The 22,831-nt window shown below is 46.1% G+C and overlaps 1 protein-coding gene across 3 annotated transcripts in view; it reads left to right on the top strand.

Moving 5' to 3' along the window:
• LOC141154084 (SLAM family member 9-like) overlaps positions 1 to 22,831 on the top strand; it is a 325,409-nt gene that overhangs the window by 231,675 nt on the left and 70,903 nt on the right. Inside the window, exons 5-7 of one of the 3 annotated variants that reach the window (XM_073639525.1) lie at positions 1,406 to 1,473; positions 6,919 to 7,035; positions 12,717 to 14,013. In XM_073639525.1, the coding sequence (XP_073495626.1) occupies positions 1,406 to 1,473; positions 6,919 to 7,008 (158 nt within the window). In that variant the 3' untranslated portion in view covers positions 7,009 to 7,035; positions 12,717 to 14,013. Of the gene's footprint in view, positions 1 to 1,405; positions 1,474 to 6,918; positions 7,036 to 8,551; positions 8,577 to 12,716; positions 14,014 to 22,831 lie in introns of those variants that run through there. The other 2 variants (XM_073639527.1, XM_073639526.1) reach the window with 2 other exon arrangements.

Below are 22,831 nucleotides of genomic sequence, written 5' to 3'. Positions count from 1 at the left end.
AAGTTATGGATCTTGGAAAAAGGGGCGGAAAAAACAAAAATGAAAAACCGGAAAATTGCTGGCTAGTGAAGGGGTTAATAGTTAATAGTTTAATAAATTAAATACAAGCTATATGACTATTTTCTCACAATCTATATAACTTGTTTTTAATTCATTCGAATACATAGGAGTCAAATGGGTGGTCATACAGGAAACGTTGTCAAACACTATAAAGACCACCTACTGGACTCATAACCATTAAATTAATTAAATACAATTTGTATGGAATCTTCTCCCACAAACCCATATAACTTGGATTTAGGGATAAATCAGCATATAAAAGAGAGAGGAAGGAAAAGCCTGGACATGCGTCTATGATGTGTTACCACTTCCATCAAGTAAATGCGTTAGTCCATGTCGGCTGACAAGCGATGAGTATCCAAAAGCAAGGAGGGTTATCACATCTTTTATAAAATCTTCAAATTTTATTCATGCAAAATATGAAACGAAGACCACCATGGCAGAGATTAAAGCCAAGCTATGACTCTGATGCCTTTCCGATGTTACCACCCTTGGTCACAGTCATAAACACGTCATAGTGATAGCTTGGATTTAATCTTCGCCATGGTGGTCTTCGTTTCATATTTTGCATGAATTAAAACTTGAAGATTTTACAAAATATGTGATAATCTGCCTTGCTTTTGGATAACTTGTATTTCATTTAAATGTTTTGGAGTCAAGTGGGTGGTCCCTGTATGACCGCCCACTGGACAATTAAACATTTAAATTAAATAAATACTAATTATATGGAAACTCTTCTCACAAACCTATATATCAATCTGTTCAGCTCTTCATGCTCTACAAAAGGAAATTGATGTACAATAGATGAAATCTGGGCAGCTTTCCCAAAACAAATCACTTGATGTAGGTCGATAGCCCAGCCTGAGCTCCACCTGTGTTACTTTCTCCTAAACCTCCATTTATGATCCAGTTCTCTGTTTAGAGATTTATGAAAATTAATTCGGTAAGATGTCACCAAGTACATGGTTGGCAAAGCCGATTCCCTTAGGCTCCATGGTTGAGTTGTGCATCTCCATTCATAAAAGAGTCATTCCTCAACTTCCTATTGATGGTGTTCATGGTGGAGTGGAGCCACTGTCTAAGTTTTACTATGACCTCCCATTATTTCTAGCCTGTCCAAAAAGATTTCTGGTGAAGTGTGTCCAAAGCTTATCTGGGCTAGAACATTGCCCTAACCAAGTCATATAAAAGTCATCATCTAACCTTAGAAGAAGGTCTGTTCAGCAAAGTGATAAACTATGGATTCCCTGAGATGGCAAAAAGCTTTTTCATGGTTTCAACCATGATAAAAAGTTTGGGAACTACTATTCTACTGGGTAGATAACATGTTCTATTATCATTATAGAATCCAAAGAAGAGAGAAAAGTGGAATACCTCATGCTAGAATTGCCTCAGCCGTCATCTAGCAGTCAGGTAAGAAGCAAATATATTGTCTCCAGTGTTTAGCAATTTAATTCGTAGTCCAGCATCTAGTCCGGTCTTCAGTGACAGCTGGTCTTCACTACTGCTCCTGGCATCCTTGATGCCTCAGGCTCTCCAAGGATTCTGTGAGACCCTGAGGTCTCACTAGACCTATTCTGGTCTAGTGTCTAGACTTCACTTGATGTGATGATCCCGAATGTCATAACGTCAAGTAAAGCCCAGTCACTAGACCTGAATTGATGTCATATATAAAAGAGGTGTCCAACATGCCAGGCTGAGGATGCCAAGCTTAGAAGTAAAGACCAACTGCCAAGTAGGACCAGACTCGATGCCAAACCACGGCAGAGCAAATCGAATTGCTCATCTCTAGAGTTAAGGTACCGTCACACTTAGCGACGCTACAGCAATCACGACAACGATACGACCTGTCAGGGAACGTTGCTGCGTCGCTATGTGGTCGCTGGTGAGATGTCAAACAGTTAGATCTTCCCAACGTTGCAGCAACGATACGGTGACCCATAGCGACCTGTATAACGATGCAACGCAAATGCACGCCTATGTGTCATCAATTCTGAGTCGCCAACGAGGTCATTGGTAAGGTGTCAAACACACCGATGCATGCTACCCTGCGGGGCTTCAACGATCAAAAAATGGTCCAGGCCATTTTGACACGACCAGCGATCTCACAGCAGGGGCCTGGTCGCTGCTACGTGTCAAACGTAGCGAGATCACTGCTGAGGTTGCTGTTGCGTCACAAAACATGTGACTCGCTAGCGATCTCACTTAGTGTGACGGGGGCTTTACGGTAAGCAAGATTATATGCAGGACCATTAGCCACAATGTTAAGCCCCCGTCACACTAAGCGAGATCGCTGCTGAGTCACAAGTTTTGTGACGCAAGAGCGATCCTCAGCAGCGATCTCGCTATGTTTGACATGTAGCAGCGACCAGGCCCCTGCTGTGAGATCGCTGGTCGTGTCAAAATGGCCTGGACCATTTTTTGATCGTTGAGGCCCTGCTGGGTAGCATGCATCGGTGTGTTTGACACCTTACCAACGACCTCGTTGGCGACTCAGAACTGAGACACATAGGCGTGCATCGTTATACAGATCATTACGGGTCACTTTATCGTTGCTGCGTCGTTGGGAAGGTCTGACTGTTTGACATTTCACCAGCGACCACATAGCGACGCAGCAACGATCCCTGACAGGTCGTATAGTCGGGATCGCTGTAGCGTCGTTAAGTGTGACGGTACCTTTAGTCTGACTTCCTACTGCTTGGCCCTCTTCTGATTAATAGACCCCCCCCGTGATCTCACGACAGAAAGTAATGACGTCGCAGATCCTAATTAGAAGAGGATCTGCAAGTAAGAGGTTTCAATGCTCGGGTCCGGCGGCCTCTGTAACTGACGTGGCCACGGCCTCTGCTACTGACATTGACGCTCCAGCAAGTCTTTTTGTTCATCTGTACTCAACTGCATTTATCAGATTAATACAAACAAGATGAGGAATTGGGCATGGGTTGGTACACTGTAGCAAGAAATGGTCGGGACTTCATTATTGGGGGATTTAATTTAGGAATAGGGAAAGTGTAACATATAAGACTTGTATCAGCAGGAGGCGCTCTTTGGATTGTTAGGAAAGTGACCAGAAACTGAGCTGTCAAGTAAAAGCACAAAGACTAGGCAAAGGATAGGGGTTTGGCTGAATCCGTACCTAAGTTTTTGCATGTACAAAGTCTTTACTTTGGCTTTTGAACCAACCTCCCGTCCCCCAATGACCCCCTCCTATTCAATATATTATGTCACACAAAGCCGTCAGCACAATGGCCTTGTGTTTGCCCTGTAGACAACTGCCGAAACGGTTTTTCTTTCATTACAGACAGGTGGGAAAATAGATTAGGTACAGTAAGGTCAAAAACTAAGGAACATAAAGGCTTCTTATCTCATACAAAAGCTTTAGCATCTGCTCAGGCACAAAGGAACTATTGTATTCTATGGGCGCAGCAAAAAGTATTTCTGGCCGTTGTACGGGTGTCTGATATAGTGCACAGAAAGCGAGAATGCAAAATGTGGGCTAAAAAGAGAAATTAATGGACTCTGATTATTCCTCATCAGCGAGGGAGATATGTAAGGTAGCTGTTTATTTTACATTAATATGGAGTCACCCCTCTGCAGATATAATGGCTCCTGCCCTTCTAGGAAAGTTTTATATAAGATTTTGTAGGGGTCTGTGGGAATTTTTTGCCCATGTGTGAGGTCAGACACTGATGTTTGAGGAGAGGGCCAAGCTCACAATCTTTGTTCTAGCTGTTAGATGCGGTCTCTGTGCGGCCGGTCATGTTCTTCCCATCAAATTCTTTATGGACCTCATGGTTAAAAATGACTCAACAGACAGATTGCTAGCCTGAGAAGTCTCCACTATGCTTTTTCTGTGTCAAACTACTGTTAAGTATGAAATCTAAAAATATAGTGATTTTCCAGAGCTTAGATATTACTGACTTATTCTTAGCACAGGTCATCAATATCACGGTGTTGAAGGTACAAAACCTGGCATCTACACCAATCAGCTGTTTGCATCTATCACCCTACCTGTGCTCTCCACCATGCTGCACTGCCCTACATCCCCTCCTCATCTCCATCCCCCTTCCTGTGCTCTCCACACTGTTGCACCACCCTACATCTCCTTCTCATTTCTGTCTAGCCCTTACCTGTGCTTTCCTCAATTATGTACCTGTGGCGCCCCTGCGGGTTCTGTCGCCACAGAGGTACTGCATCTCACCCAGAGGTGTGGTATCTCACTCTCAGGTAAGGAAGGAGTACAGCCCGGGACCCTAACACCTGCATCCAACACTACACTACTCCAGACCAGCAGGAGGGGCAAGATGCGTCGCTTCCCTGCTGAGCCCTGTCCCTGGCTGGAGTGGGGGGAACCAAAGTGAGGGGGAACCATGTAGTGGGTGTGGGTGGAGGAAGAAGGTCAGGGGAGCATTGAAAGAGGTGATATAAAAAGGGATGGAACCATCTAGAAAGGGACAGACAGAGTAGAGTGGAGTGGAGTTCGGTCAAAGGAGGACAGTGAGAGGAGCAGGAGCTCTGTAGGAGCTCTGCTCAGGAGGAGGGCCTAGCCAGAGATACCGAAGACTGAAGAGAGAGAGAGAGGAGCAGGAGAAAGGCTCTAGGAACGTGGAAGGGACCCCAGGGGTACGGGCAGTGCTGGAGGCCACCCGTACGCCCGAATCGGCCCGGCGGCGGAGGGGTCAGGTCGCGCAGAGGGGACCGGTCCCTAAACTAGCGGAGTTCTTTAAGCCTCAGCTAGGAAACCGGAGGCTGCAGTATTTCAGGTACTGCAGCCACAAGCCACATCTGTCTCACCAAGAAGGTGGCCATAGAGGACCCAGGGGACAGAGAAGACGTTGCCCGGCAAGGTCCACGGTCACTGGATTGGGACACTAGGTGTGAGGTGCAGGGAGACGGCCAGAAGGAACACATAGAAGGGGGTCCTGTTATGTACTCCTGAGGTACCTGAGGGTTGGCTGAGCCCCTTCCTGGTGAATGCAGCACGACGTGGGAAGTTATGATCTGCAGTTGTAACCAGGAGCAAAGTAAGAACTGTGAGTAAATCCGGAAGACTGCACCCCACTGTCTCTGTCAATTATTACTGCTGCGCCATCACCTCCTGCACTACACTGCACCACGAGTGCTACTTCCATAGCAGCAACATCTACACTGCCCTGGAGCTAATCTCTACCTGTGGAGAGCTAAACCAACTCTGCTGTATTTACACCAGCTCCAGAGGATCTGCTCCGCAGTGGCGGCTCCCTTTTGCCTTTACCACAGGTGGCAGCACGAACTGTATATAAAAGAACTTTAATTCCCCTGTAAAATATCGCCCTTTTATTGACCGCCCTGGGTCACGGATCGGGTCCCTGCCACTGTGACATCTCCCCTAGCAATGACCGGCCCGGCTACCGAGTACCCCACGGCCCAGGGGGCGTGTCATACCCACCTATATCTTCTCCTGATCACGTCCACCCCCCACCTCTGATCTCCACAATGCTGCACCATCCTACATCTCATCTTCATCCCCATCACCCTACCTGTGCTCTCTACCATGTTGCACTACCCTACATCTCCTCTTCATAACTATCACCCTACCTGTGCTCTCCACACAGCTGCACTACCCTACATTTCCTCCTCATCTCTATCACCCTACCTGTGCTCTCCACACTGCTGCACTACCCTACAGCTCCTCTTCATAACTATCACCCTTCCTGTGCTCTCCACACTGCTGCACTGCCCTACAGCTCCTCGCCATCTCTATCACCCTTCCTGTGCTCTCTACCATGCTGCATCAACCTACATCTCCTTCTCATCTCTATCACCCTACCTGTGCTCTCCACACTGCTGCACTGCCCTACATCTCCTCCTCATCTCTATCACCCTTCCTGTGCTCTCCACACTGCAGCACTAACCTACATTTCCTCCTCATCTCTATCACCCTACCTGTGCTCTCCACACTGCTGCACTGCCATACATTTCCTCCTCATCTCTATCACCCTACCTGTGCTCTCCACATTGCTGCACTGCCCTACATCTCCTCCTCATCTCTATCATCCTTCCTGTGCTCTCTACACTTCTGCACTGCCCTACATCTCCTCCTCATCTCTATCACCCTACCTGTGCTCTCCACATAGCTGCACTGCCCTACATCTCCTCCTCATCTCTATCATCCTTCCTGTGCTCTCCACACTGCTGCACTGCCCTACATCTCCTCATCTCTATCCCTCTTCCTGTGCTCTCTACATTGCTGCACTGCCCTACAGCTCCTCTTCATCTCTATCACCCTTCCTGTGCTCTCCACACTGCTGCATCACCCTATATCTCCTCTTCATAACTGTCACCCTTCCTGTGCTCTCCACACTGCTGCACCGCCCTTTCCTCACCTATATCCTCCTGATCACCGTCTAGCCCCCACCTGTGCTCTGCATACTGCTGCATCAACCTACATCTCCTCTTCCTCTCTATCAGACCTGTGCTCTCCACAGTGCTGCACAGACATACATCTCCACATTTCTGCCTACAACCCATGCCTTTTTGCTTATAATCTCTAACTAAAATCCTCCAGTATCATAACTACTAAGAATTATCTCATGCTGCATCATTTTCCTAGTATGTGCTACCCCAGAAAATCTGATTAGTTTCCAACATCTGCTATTTTAAACATGTCATAAAACATATCTTTGTAGGCAGGATCTGGCAACTTTTAATAGATGGATGGCCTCCACAAAACGGCTTACATCAAACATCAGTATTTCACTAGTATTCCTCTTCTATTCCATGAATCCAACGGTTTCCTACTATAATTGTACACCAGTGCTATGAGAAGGACCTGTTTACGCCAACACTTATCTCTTAATATTTTATTACTCATTTCAGATTTTGCCAAATGAGGACATTTCTCACCATCTAAACCCTCCACCTCAGACATTTGAAACACTTTACTCATATCTGGAATTGAAGACATAAAAGATGTGGATGCTTTCAGGAAGGAAGGTAATATTTATCCTGGCCAGTAGCAAAATCTCTCCCTGTATTTAAGGGGGTTTCCAGGTTTGTAAAACCCCTGTCACTTGGCTGCAGTTTGCTTAAAAAAACAAACCAGGCAATAATAGACACCGAAAGGCATGGCGGAGAACCAGAACCAACTACTGGTACGTCATGCATATGTGAGATGGCGTACTTCATGGTTGAGCCCATGATCCAATCTGGTTGATAACCTCTAACGTTGATGTGGCGGGTTAATGTTCATCTGAAAAATCCCCTTATCATTACACACGTTGTTTCCATAAATGCAGGAACTGCGGACTTAAGGAAATTACCAAGAAAAGCACACATGGTTGGTTACCCATTAATCTGTCTTCTTAATGAGATTTCTCAAAAGAAAAAAAATCATTGCGGAAATCACTCTCAATTTTACCAAAGCACTAGGTAAAGTTCCAAAGTCACAATTTTACAAAAATAATGTGACATAACAGACATAACTATTCCACTCCCTACTGACGTCCATGAGTTGCAAGCATTGATTTTGTAGGCTACACTCAGTGATGTACATAGACATAAGGCGTGGCAATTATAAAAATGGGATCTCCTTTGGAGGCCTTGGACACAAGGACCCATGGCTTATTTTCCCCTGCACAACCATGTCATGATTTATCAGTAGTGATGAGCGAGCATACTCGCAACTACTCGGTACTCACCCAAACATCTCAGTAGTCTAGATGCTCGGAGCTCACCGAGTACTTGCGAGATGCTCGGTGGGAGCTTGGGTCCCCTCCCTGCATGTTTGGCGCTCTTTAGAACATTAGCCGTGCCCTAAACAAGGCAGTTACCGGGAAAGTCCACCTAACCACGGACACGTGGACAAGTGCTGGTTGGCAGGGACGGTACATCTCGCTGATGGCACACTGGGTTAATATAGTGGAAGCCAGGACCCAGTCAGACCTTGGGACAGAACACGTCCTCCCGACTCCAAGGATTGTGGGCCCAAGGTCAGTCAGGGTTGCCCACACGGTCTACAGCTCCTGCACATCATTCTCCTCAGCCTCCTCCTCCTCTTCAGCCTCCATCTCCGAAATGACCACATCAGTCACAAGCAGGAAGCACTGCAGCACTGCCTCGGCCAAGCGGCAACAGGCTGTGAAGAAGCTAATATGCTTAGGTGACAAACCACACAATGCTGAAGAGTTGTGGACAGCTCTCAAAGAGCAGGCAGATCTGTAGCTCACACCGCTGAACCTACAGCCAGGAATGGTCGTGTGTGACAACGGCCGGAACCTGGTGGCGGCTCTGAGTCAATGCGAGCTCACACACGTACCATGCCTGGCCCGTGTCCTTAATCTAGTGGTTCAGCGGTTTCTCAAATCCTACCCGGAGCTGCCGGATCTGCTTGTTAAAGTACGCCGCCCATGTGCCCATTTTAGTAAGTCACCTACAGCTTCCGCCGCCCTTGCCGTGTTTCAGCAGCGTTAGCAGCTTCCGGCTCACATACTGGTGTATGATGTCCCCACAGGTTGGAACTCTACACTGTTGATGTTGGGAAGGATTTGTGAGCAGAAGAGGGCAGTTGTTGAGTACCAGCATCAACAAGGCCGTCGGTATTCAGTTTAGACTCCACACATAAGACCTCAGGAGTGGACATGGATGTCAGACATATGTACCATTCTCCAAAACTTTGAGGACTCCATCAAGATGGTAAGCGGCGATGACACCATAATTAGCATCACCATCCCGCTTCTCCGTCTTCTGAAATGCTCTCTGCTCACAATCAAAGAGGATGCATTACAGACGGAGCATGATGAGATGGAGCAAGGAACCATACAGGGTGATTACACACAGCCCAGCCTCATCTCATCCCAACGTGGATTGGGTGACAATGAGGAAGAGGAGAAGGAGGAGGAAGAACAGGAGCTCGTTTCATGCGCTATAGACGGTACTACCTGCAAAGCTGTCATACCGTCTGTTCAGCGTGGATGGCCAGAGGACAGAGAGGAGGAGGAGAGCATGGTCAGTCATCCTCTTGGTGAGGACACGGAAGTCTTACCTGTTACACTCTGGCCATGCATGCCAGACTATTATGTTACGCTGCCTTTCCCATGACCCTCGCGTTCTCAAAATTTTGGGTGACAGTCATTACTGGTTGGTGACACTTCTATACCCACGCTACAAGAAGAACTTTATATCTCTTATTCCTGAGGCGGACAGGTCTACAAAAATGGGGCAGTACCAGAAGGCCCTTGTTGCGGAACTATTAAAAAAATTCCCATCTGAAAACGCTGGCGGCAGGGGTCACACTTCGTTGGACAACCAAAGAGTACAGGCGAGAGAGACACAACTTCAATCCTGCAGAGGCAGGGAACACTGTCAAAGTTCTGGGACAGTTTTCTCAGACCCTCCCATCGCACAAGCCCTGAGGCGTGGGGTACTCTAACAAGGAGTGCAAAGTTTGGAAAGATGCTGAGGGAGTACCTTGCTGACCGTACCAACGTCCTCCGTGATTCCTCTGTGCCTTATAATTATTGGGTATCCAAACTGGATACATCAAATGAACTGGCTCTCTATGCCTTGGGGGTCCTGGCCTGCCCTGCCGCCAGCGTTTTATCAGAGCGGGTTTTTAGTGCTGCTGGTGGAATTACAACTGATAAGCGCATCCGCCTGTCAACTGAAAATGCTGTCAGGCTGACTCATATAAAAATGAACAAGGGCTGGATTGGGCCAGACTTCTCAACACCTCCGAATGATAGCAGCGTAACATATACTCAAATCCAGAGTCTTTTTTTGGGAGGTGTATTCCCATGCACCTTTTTACACCCACACATGGGTATACGCTTCCTGATTTTGGCTATTTGCTCTTGTCCTCCTCCTTCTCCTCATCCTCCACCACCATATCACCAGGGTGACTGTGGTCCATGATGCAACACCCACATAATTTTTAAAGGGTGTTTATGATGTCTTTAAAAAAAAAAATTATACAGTATGTTCATGTATACCCCCCAGGGATAAATGTTTGTCAGCCCATACACTTGGTGCATGGGCATTACAAGTATAGGGGGCCCGCTCCTTTCTAATGGGAACATTTTTTTATGAGGCCCTCCTCCACGTCTCTTCCAAGGGGCATTGGAGTGCCTCCAAATTTTTGGCAACCCTTGCATTCACTGCATAGCCAAACACAATGGGAGACCCACTTCCTAATATTGGGAACATTGTTTTCAGGAGGCCCTCTCACCTCCATGTCTCTTCCAAGGGCCATTGGAGTGCCTCCAAATTTTTGGCAACCCTTGCATTCACTGCATTGGCAAACACATTGGGAGACCCACTTCCTAATAATGGGAACATTGTTTCCAGGCGGCCCTCTGACCTCCACGTCTCTTCCAATGGGCATTGGAGTGCCTCCAAATTTTTGGCAACCCTTGCATTCACTGCATAGGCAAACACAATGGGAGACCCACTTCCTAATAATGGGAACATTGTTTTCAGGAGGCCCTCTGACCTCCACGTCTCTTCCACGGGGCATTGGAGTGCCTCCAAATTTTTGGCAACCCTTGCATTCACTGCATAGGCAAACACAATGGGAGACCCACTTCCTAATAATGGGAAAATTGTTTTCAGGAGGCCCTCTGACCTCCACGTCTCTTCCAAGGGGCATTGGAGTGCCTCCAAATTTTTGGCAACCCTTGCATTCACTGCATAGGCAAACACAATGGGAGACCCACTTCCTAATAATGGGAACATTGTTTTCAGGAGGCCCTCTGACCTCCACGTCTCTTGCAAGGGGCATTGGAGTGCCTCCAAATTTTTGGCAACCTTTGCATTCACTGCATAGGCAAACACAATGGGAGACCCACTTCCAAATAATGGAAACATTGTTTTCAGGAGGCCCTCCTCTAAGTCTCTTCAAAGGGGTATTGGGGTGCATCCAAATTTTGGGCAGCCCTTGCACTCACTGCATACGCAATAACAGTATAGGCGACCCACTCTTTTGTAATGGGAACAATAAAACATAGCCGGCTGATGGCTCTCTAAGAATAGTGAGGGCCGACTGCTGGCCCTTTAAGAATAGTAAAGGCCACCTGATGGCCTTATAAAAATAGGCTTTGTGACTTTCAGAGTCCCTTCTTCATAAATGAAACACTGTGTCTGATGATATCTCACACACCACATGGCCAGATAAGGTTGTAAACTGTTAAAATGACATTTCCTGGTGAATGCAAAAGTGAAAAAACACATTAAAAACTCTACGTGTGAACATAGCCCAAGGTGTGGGGGAGCATTTTTGTTTTTGGTTATTTATTTTGCTTTATATACAAGTCATTACCCTGGAAAGGATGTTCCTTAACATATTTCCCAGGAAAATCCATTTTGGTCTTGTTTTTGTATGTTTTATTGTGACTCCGTAAAAGTGGCGTAATACCTCTGACAACGTTGTTGACAGAAGTGAATTGGGAGTCAGAAATGCTTCCAGGGGTCTTCCCCATGCTGTCTCCATGTCATTTGAGCACTGTTCCCATCGATTTGGGCAATTTTTAGGCCCTCTGCAGACCGCCTGGGGGAGCTGCCTGAAAAATGCTGGAGTTTCCCATAGACTTACATTGGGCTCGTTACTCGGACCAAGCACCCGAGTATTCCAATGTGCTCGACGCGAGCATCGAGCACCCGAGCATTTTAGTGCTTGCTCATCAGTATTTATCAGTCAATAACCCTTTGCACTGGCTATTCTAGTTAGAGTTCTACCATCCAAGGTTCCATTACAAGCAGCCCCTATGGTTTGCCTTTTGGTAAACTGCTCAGTAGTAATGTGAACTGGATGTCTACTTCCAGTCCCATCTCAACACATATGCTTTATTTTTATGCAACACATAAAGGACATTCTCTTACTCTGCGTCAACTATATGGACTGTAAGGAGGCTAATGGTCACATAGTCGATGGGAGGTATGTATCACAGAGATGGCTGGTCTCTGTGATGTAGCCCGGAGTGATTCTCTAGTGCACGCACGTACTAAGAGGACTAGTTGGTGCACCTGGGAGACGGGTTACGGGTAGCTGTGAAGAGTTGGGCGGGTCTAGCTACCCACATACCTCATCTCTGGGTGTGGTTAGCAACCTATAAAATTTGCCCTTTCTAAGGGACAGAGAAGTCCATAGTTTAGCTTATAGCAACCACATGGTCCTCTCTTAGCCATCAGTGTAGTTTTTTAGTCCATTCTTCATTTTAATCCAGTTCTAAAAACGTAGCCAAAAAGTTTCACCTGACAAAGATCCTTCCCAATCCCTAGGTGGTAGTTGAGATCGGTCTCAGAACCCTACGTTTTAATCTATGATCTTCTGTTAAGAAATTTTCCCTATTCATAACATGGCAAACGAGGACTCTATCTAGAGACCAGAAGTGGCTGGTGGAGACCTTTAGACCTCAGACGAGCCCAAAACTCCAGTCAAAAGCTGAATTTTCCCACTTTTAGTACAATGACGGTAAGGTCCATTTATGTCAGATGAGGTTTTATGTATCCATTTTTAAGTATAAATTCACTTGATAAACTCCAATATTTTGAGGGTATCCTATAAACAAACACAGTAGCTCATAGGACATCTACATTGATTTGACATCATAGATATGAAAAAAATCATCAAAGCTTGATTGTAAATTACGTTCTTTTGATTAAAGTATGACTTTCTCATTTAGATATTTGATGCCTCCTGGCCCACACTGTCTGGACAACACAGTAAACCAAGACACGAGGGTGGACGATGTTCTGTAGCTGCCGGTTATGGTTAATTTCTTAAGTGGTTTGCTCAGCACTTCTTCATCTTGACAGTTATGAGACTCATACAGAAATACTTCTTTGTCTTTGATGGTTTGCTATTGACTAATGACACATTAGTTGGCCCCTAGGAACTGGGCATTAACTATGCAAATACTCGAACTGTCTCCAAAGGAGAAAGAGACCATCCACTACGAGATGGACTATTTATAGAGGAAGCCAAGCTCCTATAAAAACAAGGGAGTGTAGAGAGGAGATATCTCAGAATGTAAATTCACAGCACCCTCTGTGTTCCTCAAAAAGAATGGAATGTTGGGAGATTTCAGCTCCAAAGCATGATATTATGTAACTGCAGCTCTGGACTTTAATACAGGTGAAAATTCAAGTTAAGATGATGTTGTGGCGCCCTGCTGCGCATTGGTGCCACAGATCCCAGAGGCGTGCATGGATGGACTTCTCCACAAGAGGCCCTCATAGCATTCACACACCTCCACCCTACCACCTCAGACCACCAGAAGGAGCCCAGATAGGGATATATATACTGGAGGGTGGAGTTAGGCAGGCAGTCTAGAGAACAGTTTCCTCAGGGGACAGAGTTAGTTCCAGTCCCTGCAGAAGATGAGCCTGAGAGAGGTCAGTTTGCAGTGGAGCTCAGTCAGTTCCTCTAGAGAGAGTTCAGACTCAGTGAGCTAAGATTAGTGAGCCAGGAGCGTGCCGACGCTCAGAGAGTGACGAAGAGTAGCGAGGCCTACTGCCCGTGTGAAGCCTAGTGAGGGCCCCGAGCGTGGCCGAAGGCGAGTGAGTAAGCAAGCAACACAGGGGGCAGAGGAGCTTAACCAGCTCACCCCAAAACCATTTACCGGACACCGGGTCCGTGCCTACGGGGGGCCTATATCCCCAGCAGGAATAACCGGAACCCCTGGAGAACTATACGTCCCAGGTTCACCAGAAGCTGACTGTTATACCAGGGTCAGGAGTCACGGAGGCCCCAGAGACCAGGGAGTGTGAACTCCAACAGAAGGCCCTACCACCAGGTCAGCAGGTGCAATACAGAGACCAAGTTAGGCCTAGCTCCAGGCAGGTCAGAAACTCATCCAAGAAAGGCAAGGAACAGGAGGCCCTATACCCGCTCACTGGGGAGAGTCCTGATATGCACCCTTCACCCTAAAGTGCCCTGGATTGTGCCTGAAACACCACCAGTAAAGGTACTGAAGTGAACTGTTGTGTGTGTGCCTATTCTTCCTCTGACCCGGCTGGGTCCCCTCTGTCCTGCATCCTTCACCTATACTGCCCTGAGGCCCCGCTCCACCTGTGGGGAGTCATACCAACTAAGCTGCCTAAACACCGGCCTCAGAGGACTGTCGCAGCGCCGGTGATCCCCACCAGACACCACAGGTGGCGTCGCGAACATCCCTATCCCATACAACTTCCCCCCTTCTTTTAAGAGTGACCCCAGGGTACGGGCCCGGGAGCCGACCACCGTGACATCCCCCAAGATCAGGCAACAACAAGGCCTGGGCGCCGAGTCGTCCCCATCCCCTGGGCGCGTCAATGTCAACACTCAAGGGGTTACTCAAAGGTCAACATTTATAATTCATTCACAGGACATGGTAAATATATGATCAGAGAAGGTCCAACTACTGGGATCTGCAGTGATCCCTAAAAAGGAGTTGCAAAATCCTGTATTAATGGTGCAGTAGTTCTCATGTGTGCCCACCAATATCATTGAGGTATTCACACATGCACAACCTCTATCACCTATCCACAGAAGAAATGTTGGACCATAGGAGGTCCACAAACTCCTGTGTGAACCGAGCATCGGTACACACGCGCTACAAATTAAGTGCTCATGCATGCGCAACATTTGTCACCAATCCTCAAGCTCAATGTAAAATCAGAGGAAGTCAAACTTCTTGGGATCTGGTCTCATCCATAGAAGAGGTAGCAAAGTCCTGCGTGAATGAGTTGATTGTGCTCAAGCGTTGGCCACCACTTTCATAGTGATGTTTACACATGCGCAACATTTATCCATTATCCACGCGATAACGGTGCGATCGGAGGAAGTTCTAGAGCTGAGATCCATATCCATCCTAAGAAGGGGGCTGCAAAGTCCTAAGTGGGTGGAAGAGTAATTCACCAAAAACAGTGGATCGCACAGGTGATCGCGCATGTGCACTACTGCTCCATTCACAATAGGGAACCCCAAGTGATCAAACATCCTGTTTACAGGTCACAAATGTTTTCAGGATTTTAATCTCTGACTTTTATATATATTTTTTGCAGTCTGTACTGGTTAATTCTTGCTCTATTGTTTATAACTATTATTTATTCTGGGAGCTGATTCAAACTTTTTATGACATCCCAACATATGTATTTTGGAACTGAAAATGTGGAATGGGCCAAAATGGCAACTTACAGTACCGGAAACATCCACAAGGAGAAGGGTGGCGCTATTTGTAAAAAAAAAATATATATATTTTAGTAATTTTATACAAATCCTTAACTTTTTGGCTACTTATAAATTCCCCCAAACATTAGGATTATATGTTTTTACTACAAAAGTACTACATGGATATAGATTTGTTGAGTGTCTAATCTCCCCATAAGTGCCCTTAGAAGAAAGTAAATCCATAAGTGTGCTCCTATAATAGAGCATTATATGCAATGTGTAGTGTGCCACCCACAGTGCCCCATAAATGCCAAAAATCCCTTATAAAGGGCAAAAAAACAACTTCTGGTATATAACACAATAATGTCAGTAAAGGTTTATAGTGGATATTTTTGTGAGTTTTATGACTGTGCACTAGACAAGGCTTCACATGTGAATTTTTTTTTGTACTTTGTGGATTTTATTGTACTTTATTGAATTTTTGCTTTTTTTTTGTCTAAAAAATATAAAAGGAAATAAAGAAAATAAAAATACGCTCTATAAATCAGTTTTATATTTTTTTTTAAGGGACCTGCGGTTGTTTGACCAATGGGTTGTATTTGGTAGGACAGCTGCTTTTGTGAAATCATTGGGTCTGAGCTGCAATACCACAGATGACCTGTGACGAGATGTGTCGCTGTTTTTTGGATGAAAGCAGCTATCACTTTCCTAAAGCCGTAAGAGTTTTTCTTCACTTTTGCGTTAGTTTTACTTTGTATTTTTTTAAGTTATTTGAGGTGTATTTCATGGTACATGTAATTTATCTAAGCATTAATTATTTATTTCTACATTTTTTTATGCTGATGCTTTTTATATATATGAATATATGAGTTATTATTTTTGACATAATATACCAATTATGTTTGTGCTTTTTTTTTTTACTTTTTTGATAAAAATATTTTATTGAAAAATATGCATTTATTTGTGTTCTGTATTGTAATGGGCATCCTCATTGGACAGCCATGGAGGAGGAGCTTCCTCTTGTGTTCAGCCACCCCTGAAGTCTAATGCCCTAAGTGTTATCTGATAAAAAAAAGTGGAGGATGGGAAGTCACAACTGCTCACAAAAGTGCTTGTCACTCTACAAATACATTTTTTTATCCTAAAAATAAAAAGTGTACCTGTCTTTTCACACTACACCATGTTTTTTTTCTACCAAACTGTTTTTGGCTCACATACTAGATTATCGTTATCGAGATATTGTACCATTTCTCATTGTCAACTTTTTTAGTGTGTGGTTTCTCATCATGAGGATTCTGCCAGCACTATCTGTGCTGGAGCATCATTTCCCTTGTTTCCCAACATGCATTACTCCTCCAATGTCCTAATTGCCCTGAACTGAAACAGTGCTTCTCTATTATGAATGTCCCCTATTTCCGTAGAGACAAAGACCCTTCCCAATTTTCTGCAGAGAAAAAAAAAATCCACCCATTCACTTACTGTAGAGAGACAAAGACCTGATTCCACATTCTGTAGAGGGACAAAGACTCTCCTCCACTTCTTGCAGAGTGAAAAAGACCCACCCCCTCTTCTGGTAGAAGAACAAAGACCTGTCCCCACTTCTGGTAGAAGAAAAAAGACCCACCCCCGCTTTTGGTAGAAGAACAAAGAACTGTCCCCACTTCTGTTAGAAGAACAAAGACTTGCCCCTGCTTCTGGTAGGAGAACAAAGACTCGCCCTCGCTTCTTGTAAAAGAACAAAGACCCACCCCCGCTTCTGGTAGAAGAACAAAACACCCGCCCTTGCTTCTGGTAGAAGAACAAAGACCCTTCCCTCCTTCTGGTAGAAGAACAAAGACCTGCCCCCACTTCTGGTAGAAGAACAAAGACCCACCTCTGCTTCTGGTAGGAGAACAAAACACCCAACCCATTTTCTCGTAGAAGAACAAGACACCCGCCCTAGCTTCTGGTAGAAGAACAAAGACCCACACCAGCTTCTGATAGAAGAATATAGACCTGTTCCCACTTCTGGTAGAAGAACAAAGACCCACCCCTTCTTCTGGTAGAAGAACAAAGACCCACGCCCACTTATGGTAGAAGAACAAAGACCCGCCCTTGCTTCTGATAGAAGAACAAAGACCCACCCCCACTTATGGTAGAACAAAGACCCGCCCCTACTTCTGGTAGAAGAACAAAGACCCACCCCCACTTATGGTAGAAGAACAAAGACCTGCCCCTGCTTCTGGTAGAAGAACAAAGACCCACCCCCTCTTCTGGTAGAAGAACAAAGACCCGCCCCCGCTTATGGTAAAAGCGCAAAGACCTGCCCCAGCATCTGGTAGAAAAACAAAACACCAGCCCTTTCTTCTGTTAAAAGAACCAAGACCAAGACCTGCCCCCACTTCTGGTAGAAGAACAAATACCCGTCCTCGCTTATGGTAGAAGAGCAAAGACTCGACCCCGAATATGGTAGAAAAACAAAACACCCGCTCTTGCTTCTGTTAAAAGAACAAAGACCCGCCCCCACTTCTAATAGAAAAACAAAGACCTGCCCCCACTTCTAATAGAAAAACAAAGACCCGCCCCCACTTCTAATAGAAAAACAAAGACCTGCCCCCACTTCTGGTAGAAGAACAAAGACCCGTCCTCGCTTATGGTAGAAGAGCAAAGACTCGCCCCCGAATATGGTAGAAAAACAAAACACCAGCTCTTGCTTCTGTTAAAAGAACAAAGACCCGCCCCCACTTCTAATAGAAAAACAAAGACATGCCCCCACTTCTGGTAGAAGAACAAAGACCTGCCCCCACTTCTGGTAGAAGAACAAAGACCCGCCCCCGATTCTGGTAAAAGAGCAAAGACCTGCCCCGGCTTCTGGTAGAAGACCCACTTCTGGTTGAATAAAGGCCTGCTTCTGATTGCGGTAGAATAAAATAGACTCGCATCGGGTAGAAGACTGAAAACCCACCTTTACTTACTACAGAAATAGATTGCCAACAAGCAGTAGACAGTAAGTTACTCCAAATATCATCCGATGTCCTCCTCATGTATAATTTCTGGGTGGATAAGACAGAGACCATTTAAAGAGGTTCTTGAGGTTTGTCGGGCTTATGTGTCTGGCATTATAGGATGTGTAGGACTAGGACTGGCACTAATGTCTTGTAGTCTTTGTCCAGAACTATTGCATGCGACAGGTTTTAGGGAAGCAATGTTACTACTAGGGCCCTGTGCCCTGCGTACATATCGGGGGTATTGGTATTGCAAACAGGACCCCTTTGTGCATCTCTGAAACTGTCAGTTAATATTTTGCTAATCAGTTACTACGGCTTTATGCATTTATGAGGCTCTGACCTCCTCCTCTGAGTCCTCGTGTTTTATATATTTGTTTATGAAAAAACATTTATGAATGAAACGATTGTTCTCAAGTAGCAGGAAATCCGATAACACAAGGTAAAGTGCAGTGATAAAATCTATCTATAAACTACACAGAAAGATGTGTGCCAGGTGTATATAGTATATATATGATTACATACAGAACATGCCCAGGTTATACCAGCTGTACATATATAATTATATACAGGAGATGCCCAGGTTATACCAGCTGTACATATATAATTATATACAGGAGATGCCCAGGTTATACCAGCTGTACATATATAATTATATACAGGAGATGCCCAGGTTATACCAGCTGTACATATATAATTATATACAGGAGATGCCCAGGTTATACCAGCTGTACATATATAATTACATACAGAAGATGCCCAGGTTATACCAGCTGTACATATATAATTATATACAGACGATACCCAGGTTATACCGGCTGTACATATATGATTACATACAGAACATGCCCAGGTTATACCAGCTGTACATTTATAATTACATACAGAACATGCCCAGGTTATACCAGCTGTACATATATAATTATATACAGAATATGCCCAGGTTATACCAGCTGTACATATATAATTATATACAGAACATGCCCAGGTTATGCCAGCTGTACATATATAATTATATACAGAACATGCCCAGGTTATGCCAGCTGTACATATATAATTATATACAGAACATGCCCAGGTTATGCCAGCTGTACATATATAATTATATACTGAATATGCCAGGTTATACCAGCTGTACATATATAATTATATACAGAACATGCCCAGGTTATGCCAGCTGTACATATATAATTACATACAGAACATGCCCAGGTTATGCCAGCTGTACATATATAATTATATACAGAACATGCCCAGGTTATGCCAGCTGTACATATATAATTATATACTGAATATGCCAGGTTATACCAGCTGTACATATATAATTACATACAGGAGATGTCCAGGTTATACCAGCTGTACATATATAATTATATACAGGAGATACCCAGGTTATACCAGCTGTACATATATAATTACATACAGAACATGCCCAGGTTATGCCAGCGATACATATATAATTATATACAGAACATGCCCAGGTTATACCAGCTGTACATATATAATTTTATACAGAAGATTCCCAGGTTATACCATCTGTACATATATAATTATATACAGAAGATTCCCAGGTTATACCATCTGTACGCACACCCCAGACTGACTGGCGTGTGCGTGATTATTGATTCCACTGTGCCATGAACCGGAGAGTGCCTGGAGGGGCGTAACTAAGTATCTGCCCGATCCGACCAAGGTCGCACGACGGCATACGACGCCAGTGCACCAGGGAGGAACCGAGCAGAGGGACCAGGTGCCACTCTAGGTCAGACCCCGGACACGGCTGTTGACCCACACCGAGGAATACAGGAACAGGCAGGCTAGAGTGCAGGCTGGGTAGGGTCCAGTACAGACTGGGAGACGGGTTCAGAGCCGCAGATGCAGTAATCAAGCGGAGCAAAGCGAAACAGCAGGTGCGGTAGACAAGGCCGAGCAGAGCAAAACCGCAGACGCGGTGGACAGGGCTGAGCAGAGCAAAACCGCAAGTGCAGTGGACAAGGCTGAGCGGGCAGGAACCGCCGAAGCGGTAAACAAAGATAAAGCAAAGGGGACAGGGCTCTGTTCACACGGAACAGACTGGAAACGAAAGGCTGAACCAGATACACACAAGGTAATTGCAAAGAAGTAGCGAAAGGACTCCAACTCACAAACAGAAGTACAATGACAACGAGTAGAAGTTAGGTGCAGGTTCAGACTCTACAGAAAAAGGGAACAAATGGACATAAAGACAAAACAGGTAAGAAGCTAGGAGACAGTTCAGACAAGAACAGTTACTGCAACAAAATGCAAGAACGAGCCTAGGTAAAGCCAAGTGCTGGTTCAGACACTGCAGAAAAAGGGAACAAACGGACATAAAGACAAAACAGGTAGGAAGCTAGAAGACAGTTCAGACAGGAACTGTACTACAACAAATACAGGAGCGAGTCTGGGTATGCGGCCCCCAGAGGGCGAGATGAACAGGCTAGGAGCGTGTACAGACAGGCCTGGAAATACAGCCTCCAGGAAGGACAGGACACAGTTCAGACACGGGAACTGATACTGCAAGGCAGGAAACATAGACAGGACCTGGCACATCAGTGACAAGAAGCCAACTGACAGAACAAGATGCTCAGGCATGGATTCCAAGGAGGAGCTGGTTTAAATACCAGGTGACAGACAGCAATAGGCTGAAGACACATTAGGGGTGTGTCTGCAGCAGCTACAAGAAACAGGAAGTTCAGCGGGCATCGCCCTAAGCAGCCAGAGCAGAGCAAAGCAGACAGTATGGAAAGAAGCCAAAGTGGCAGTCTGGACTGGAAATCAAGTGCGCGCTCTTGCACAGTGAGAGATGGACCACTATGCAAGGACGCCACCAGGTATGTTACAGTACCCCCCCCCCTTATGCCCCCTCTTCATCAGGCCTGCCAGAATCTTCCGCAGGGAATTTGAGGGCCAATCCTTCTCTTCAAGGAGATTACTTCTACTGTCCACAAGAAGAGACAAAACTGGTCTCATCTGGGTAGCTAGGATGCTACCTCCTATCCAGCCATCCTCAGCAACAGACGAAACGGGTGGAGTACCAGGAACAGCACACAAGGAAGTCTCTCTCCACTTATTATCAGGTAGCACCCTAGACGGTTCAGGAGACAACTGGAAGTCCTCCGCTGGGTTGGAGGGGTGCAGAGACTCGGGGGTAACCTCTGCTTCGGGATACATCTTGTCAAGCTCACAGGATGAAATGGGCGAGGTATCAGGTACAAGGTGTAGAAAAGTCACTGTCCCTTTGTTATCTGGTGGTACCCCGGAGGATTCAGGAAACAACTGGAGGTCCTCCGCCGGGTCGGAAGAGTGCAGAGACTCGGGGGTAACCTCTGCTTCGGAGTACACTAGGTCGGACTCACTGGACGAAGCGGGCGAGGTATCAGGTACTGAGTATAGGAAAGTCTCTGTCCATTCGCTACCAGGTAGCATCCCGAAGGGTTCAGCAGACAACTGGACGTCCTCCGCCCGGTCGGAGGGGTGTAGAGACTCGGGGGTAACCTCTTCTTCGGAGTACACTAGGTCGGACTCACTGGATGAAGCAGGCGAGGTATCTGGTACCAGGTGTAGGGAAGTCTCTCTCCATTTGTCATCAAGTGGTATCCCGGATGATTCAGGAGGCAACAGGGGGTCCTCCGCCAGGTTGTAGAGGTACACGGACTCGGAGGTAATCACTGCTTCGGAGTACCCTTGGTCAGGCTCACCGAGTAAAGTGGGTGAAGTAACTGATACCGGGTGCAGGAAGTCCTCCTGTGTGGATTCTGGGTGGGCAGCAGTCTCTTCGGGCAGGAGAACTGGTGCGCTACCCACGCACATTACCCGTCGGGGCTGCTCCGGGATACTAGGAAGTGAAGCTTCAGCAGGGACTTCAAGGTTGGGGTCAGAAAGTCTTTGGGAGGACAGACCCTGGCGTTACGGCTTACCTCTACGCCTAGCACGTCTGGACTGCCTCTTGAGGTTGGGAGAAGTATTCTGGAGAGAGTAATCATCCTGTATGGATTCTGGGTGGGCAGTAGTCTCTTCGGGCAGGAGGACTAGTGCGCTACCTACACACATTACCCATCGGGGCTGCTCCGGGATATTGGAAAGTGAAGCTTCAGCAGGGGCTTCCGGGTTAGGGTCATCGAAGACCAATAGAAAGGCCACCAGGAAGGCCTGCAGGTCCAGGACGATAGGATCCTGTGCGTCCCATAGGGGGGTGATCCATTTCAAGGCATCACCCGCTAGGTAAGACATCATGAATCCCACCTTAACCCGATCAGTGGGAAAATAAAGAGGGTAGAACTTGAAGAGTAGCATGCATTGCTCCACAAATGCACGACTCTGTCTTGGATCCCCATAGTACCGTGGCGGATCCGCAGGAACAGGTGCAGGAAGCTCCATCTGGACGGGTGCGTAATTCGCCTGGAACTCAGCTTGTAGCAAAAAAAAAAAAAAAAAGATAAATTTCTTCTAGATGCACGTATTCGCTGGAAAACGTCTCAGAGAGCAAAGGCCGTGGGGCTCAACGGGAACCATGGCCTGAGCATGCTGTAATGCACACGCCTGGACTGACTGGCATGTGCGTGATTAGTGATTCCACTGTGCCATGAACCGGAGAGTGCCTGGAGGGGCGTAATTAAGTATCTGCCCGATCCGACCAAGGTCG

This window comes from Phyllobates terribilis, unplaced genomic scaffold (assembly GCF_046119375.1).
Source record: "Phyllobates terribilis strain yellow unplaced genomic scaffold, ASM4611937v1 Scaffold_7__3_contigs__length_470593459, whole genome shotgun sequence".
Classification (NCBI taxonomy): Eukaryota; Metazoa; Chordata; class Amphibia; order Anura; family Dendrobatidae; genus Phyllobates; species Phyllobates terribilis.
The sequence above is the reverse complement of the archived record's forward strand: the minus strand, read 5'-3'. Positions and strand labels throughout refer to the sequence as shown.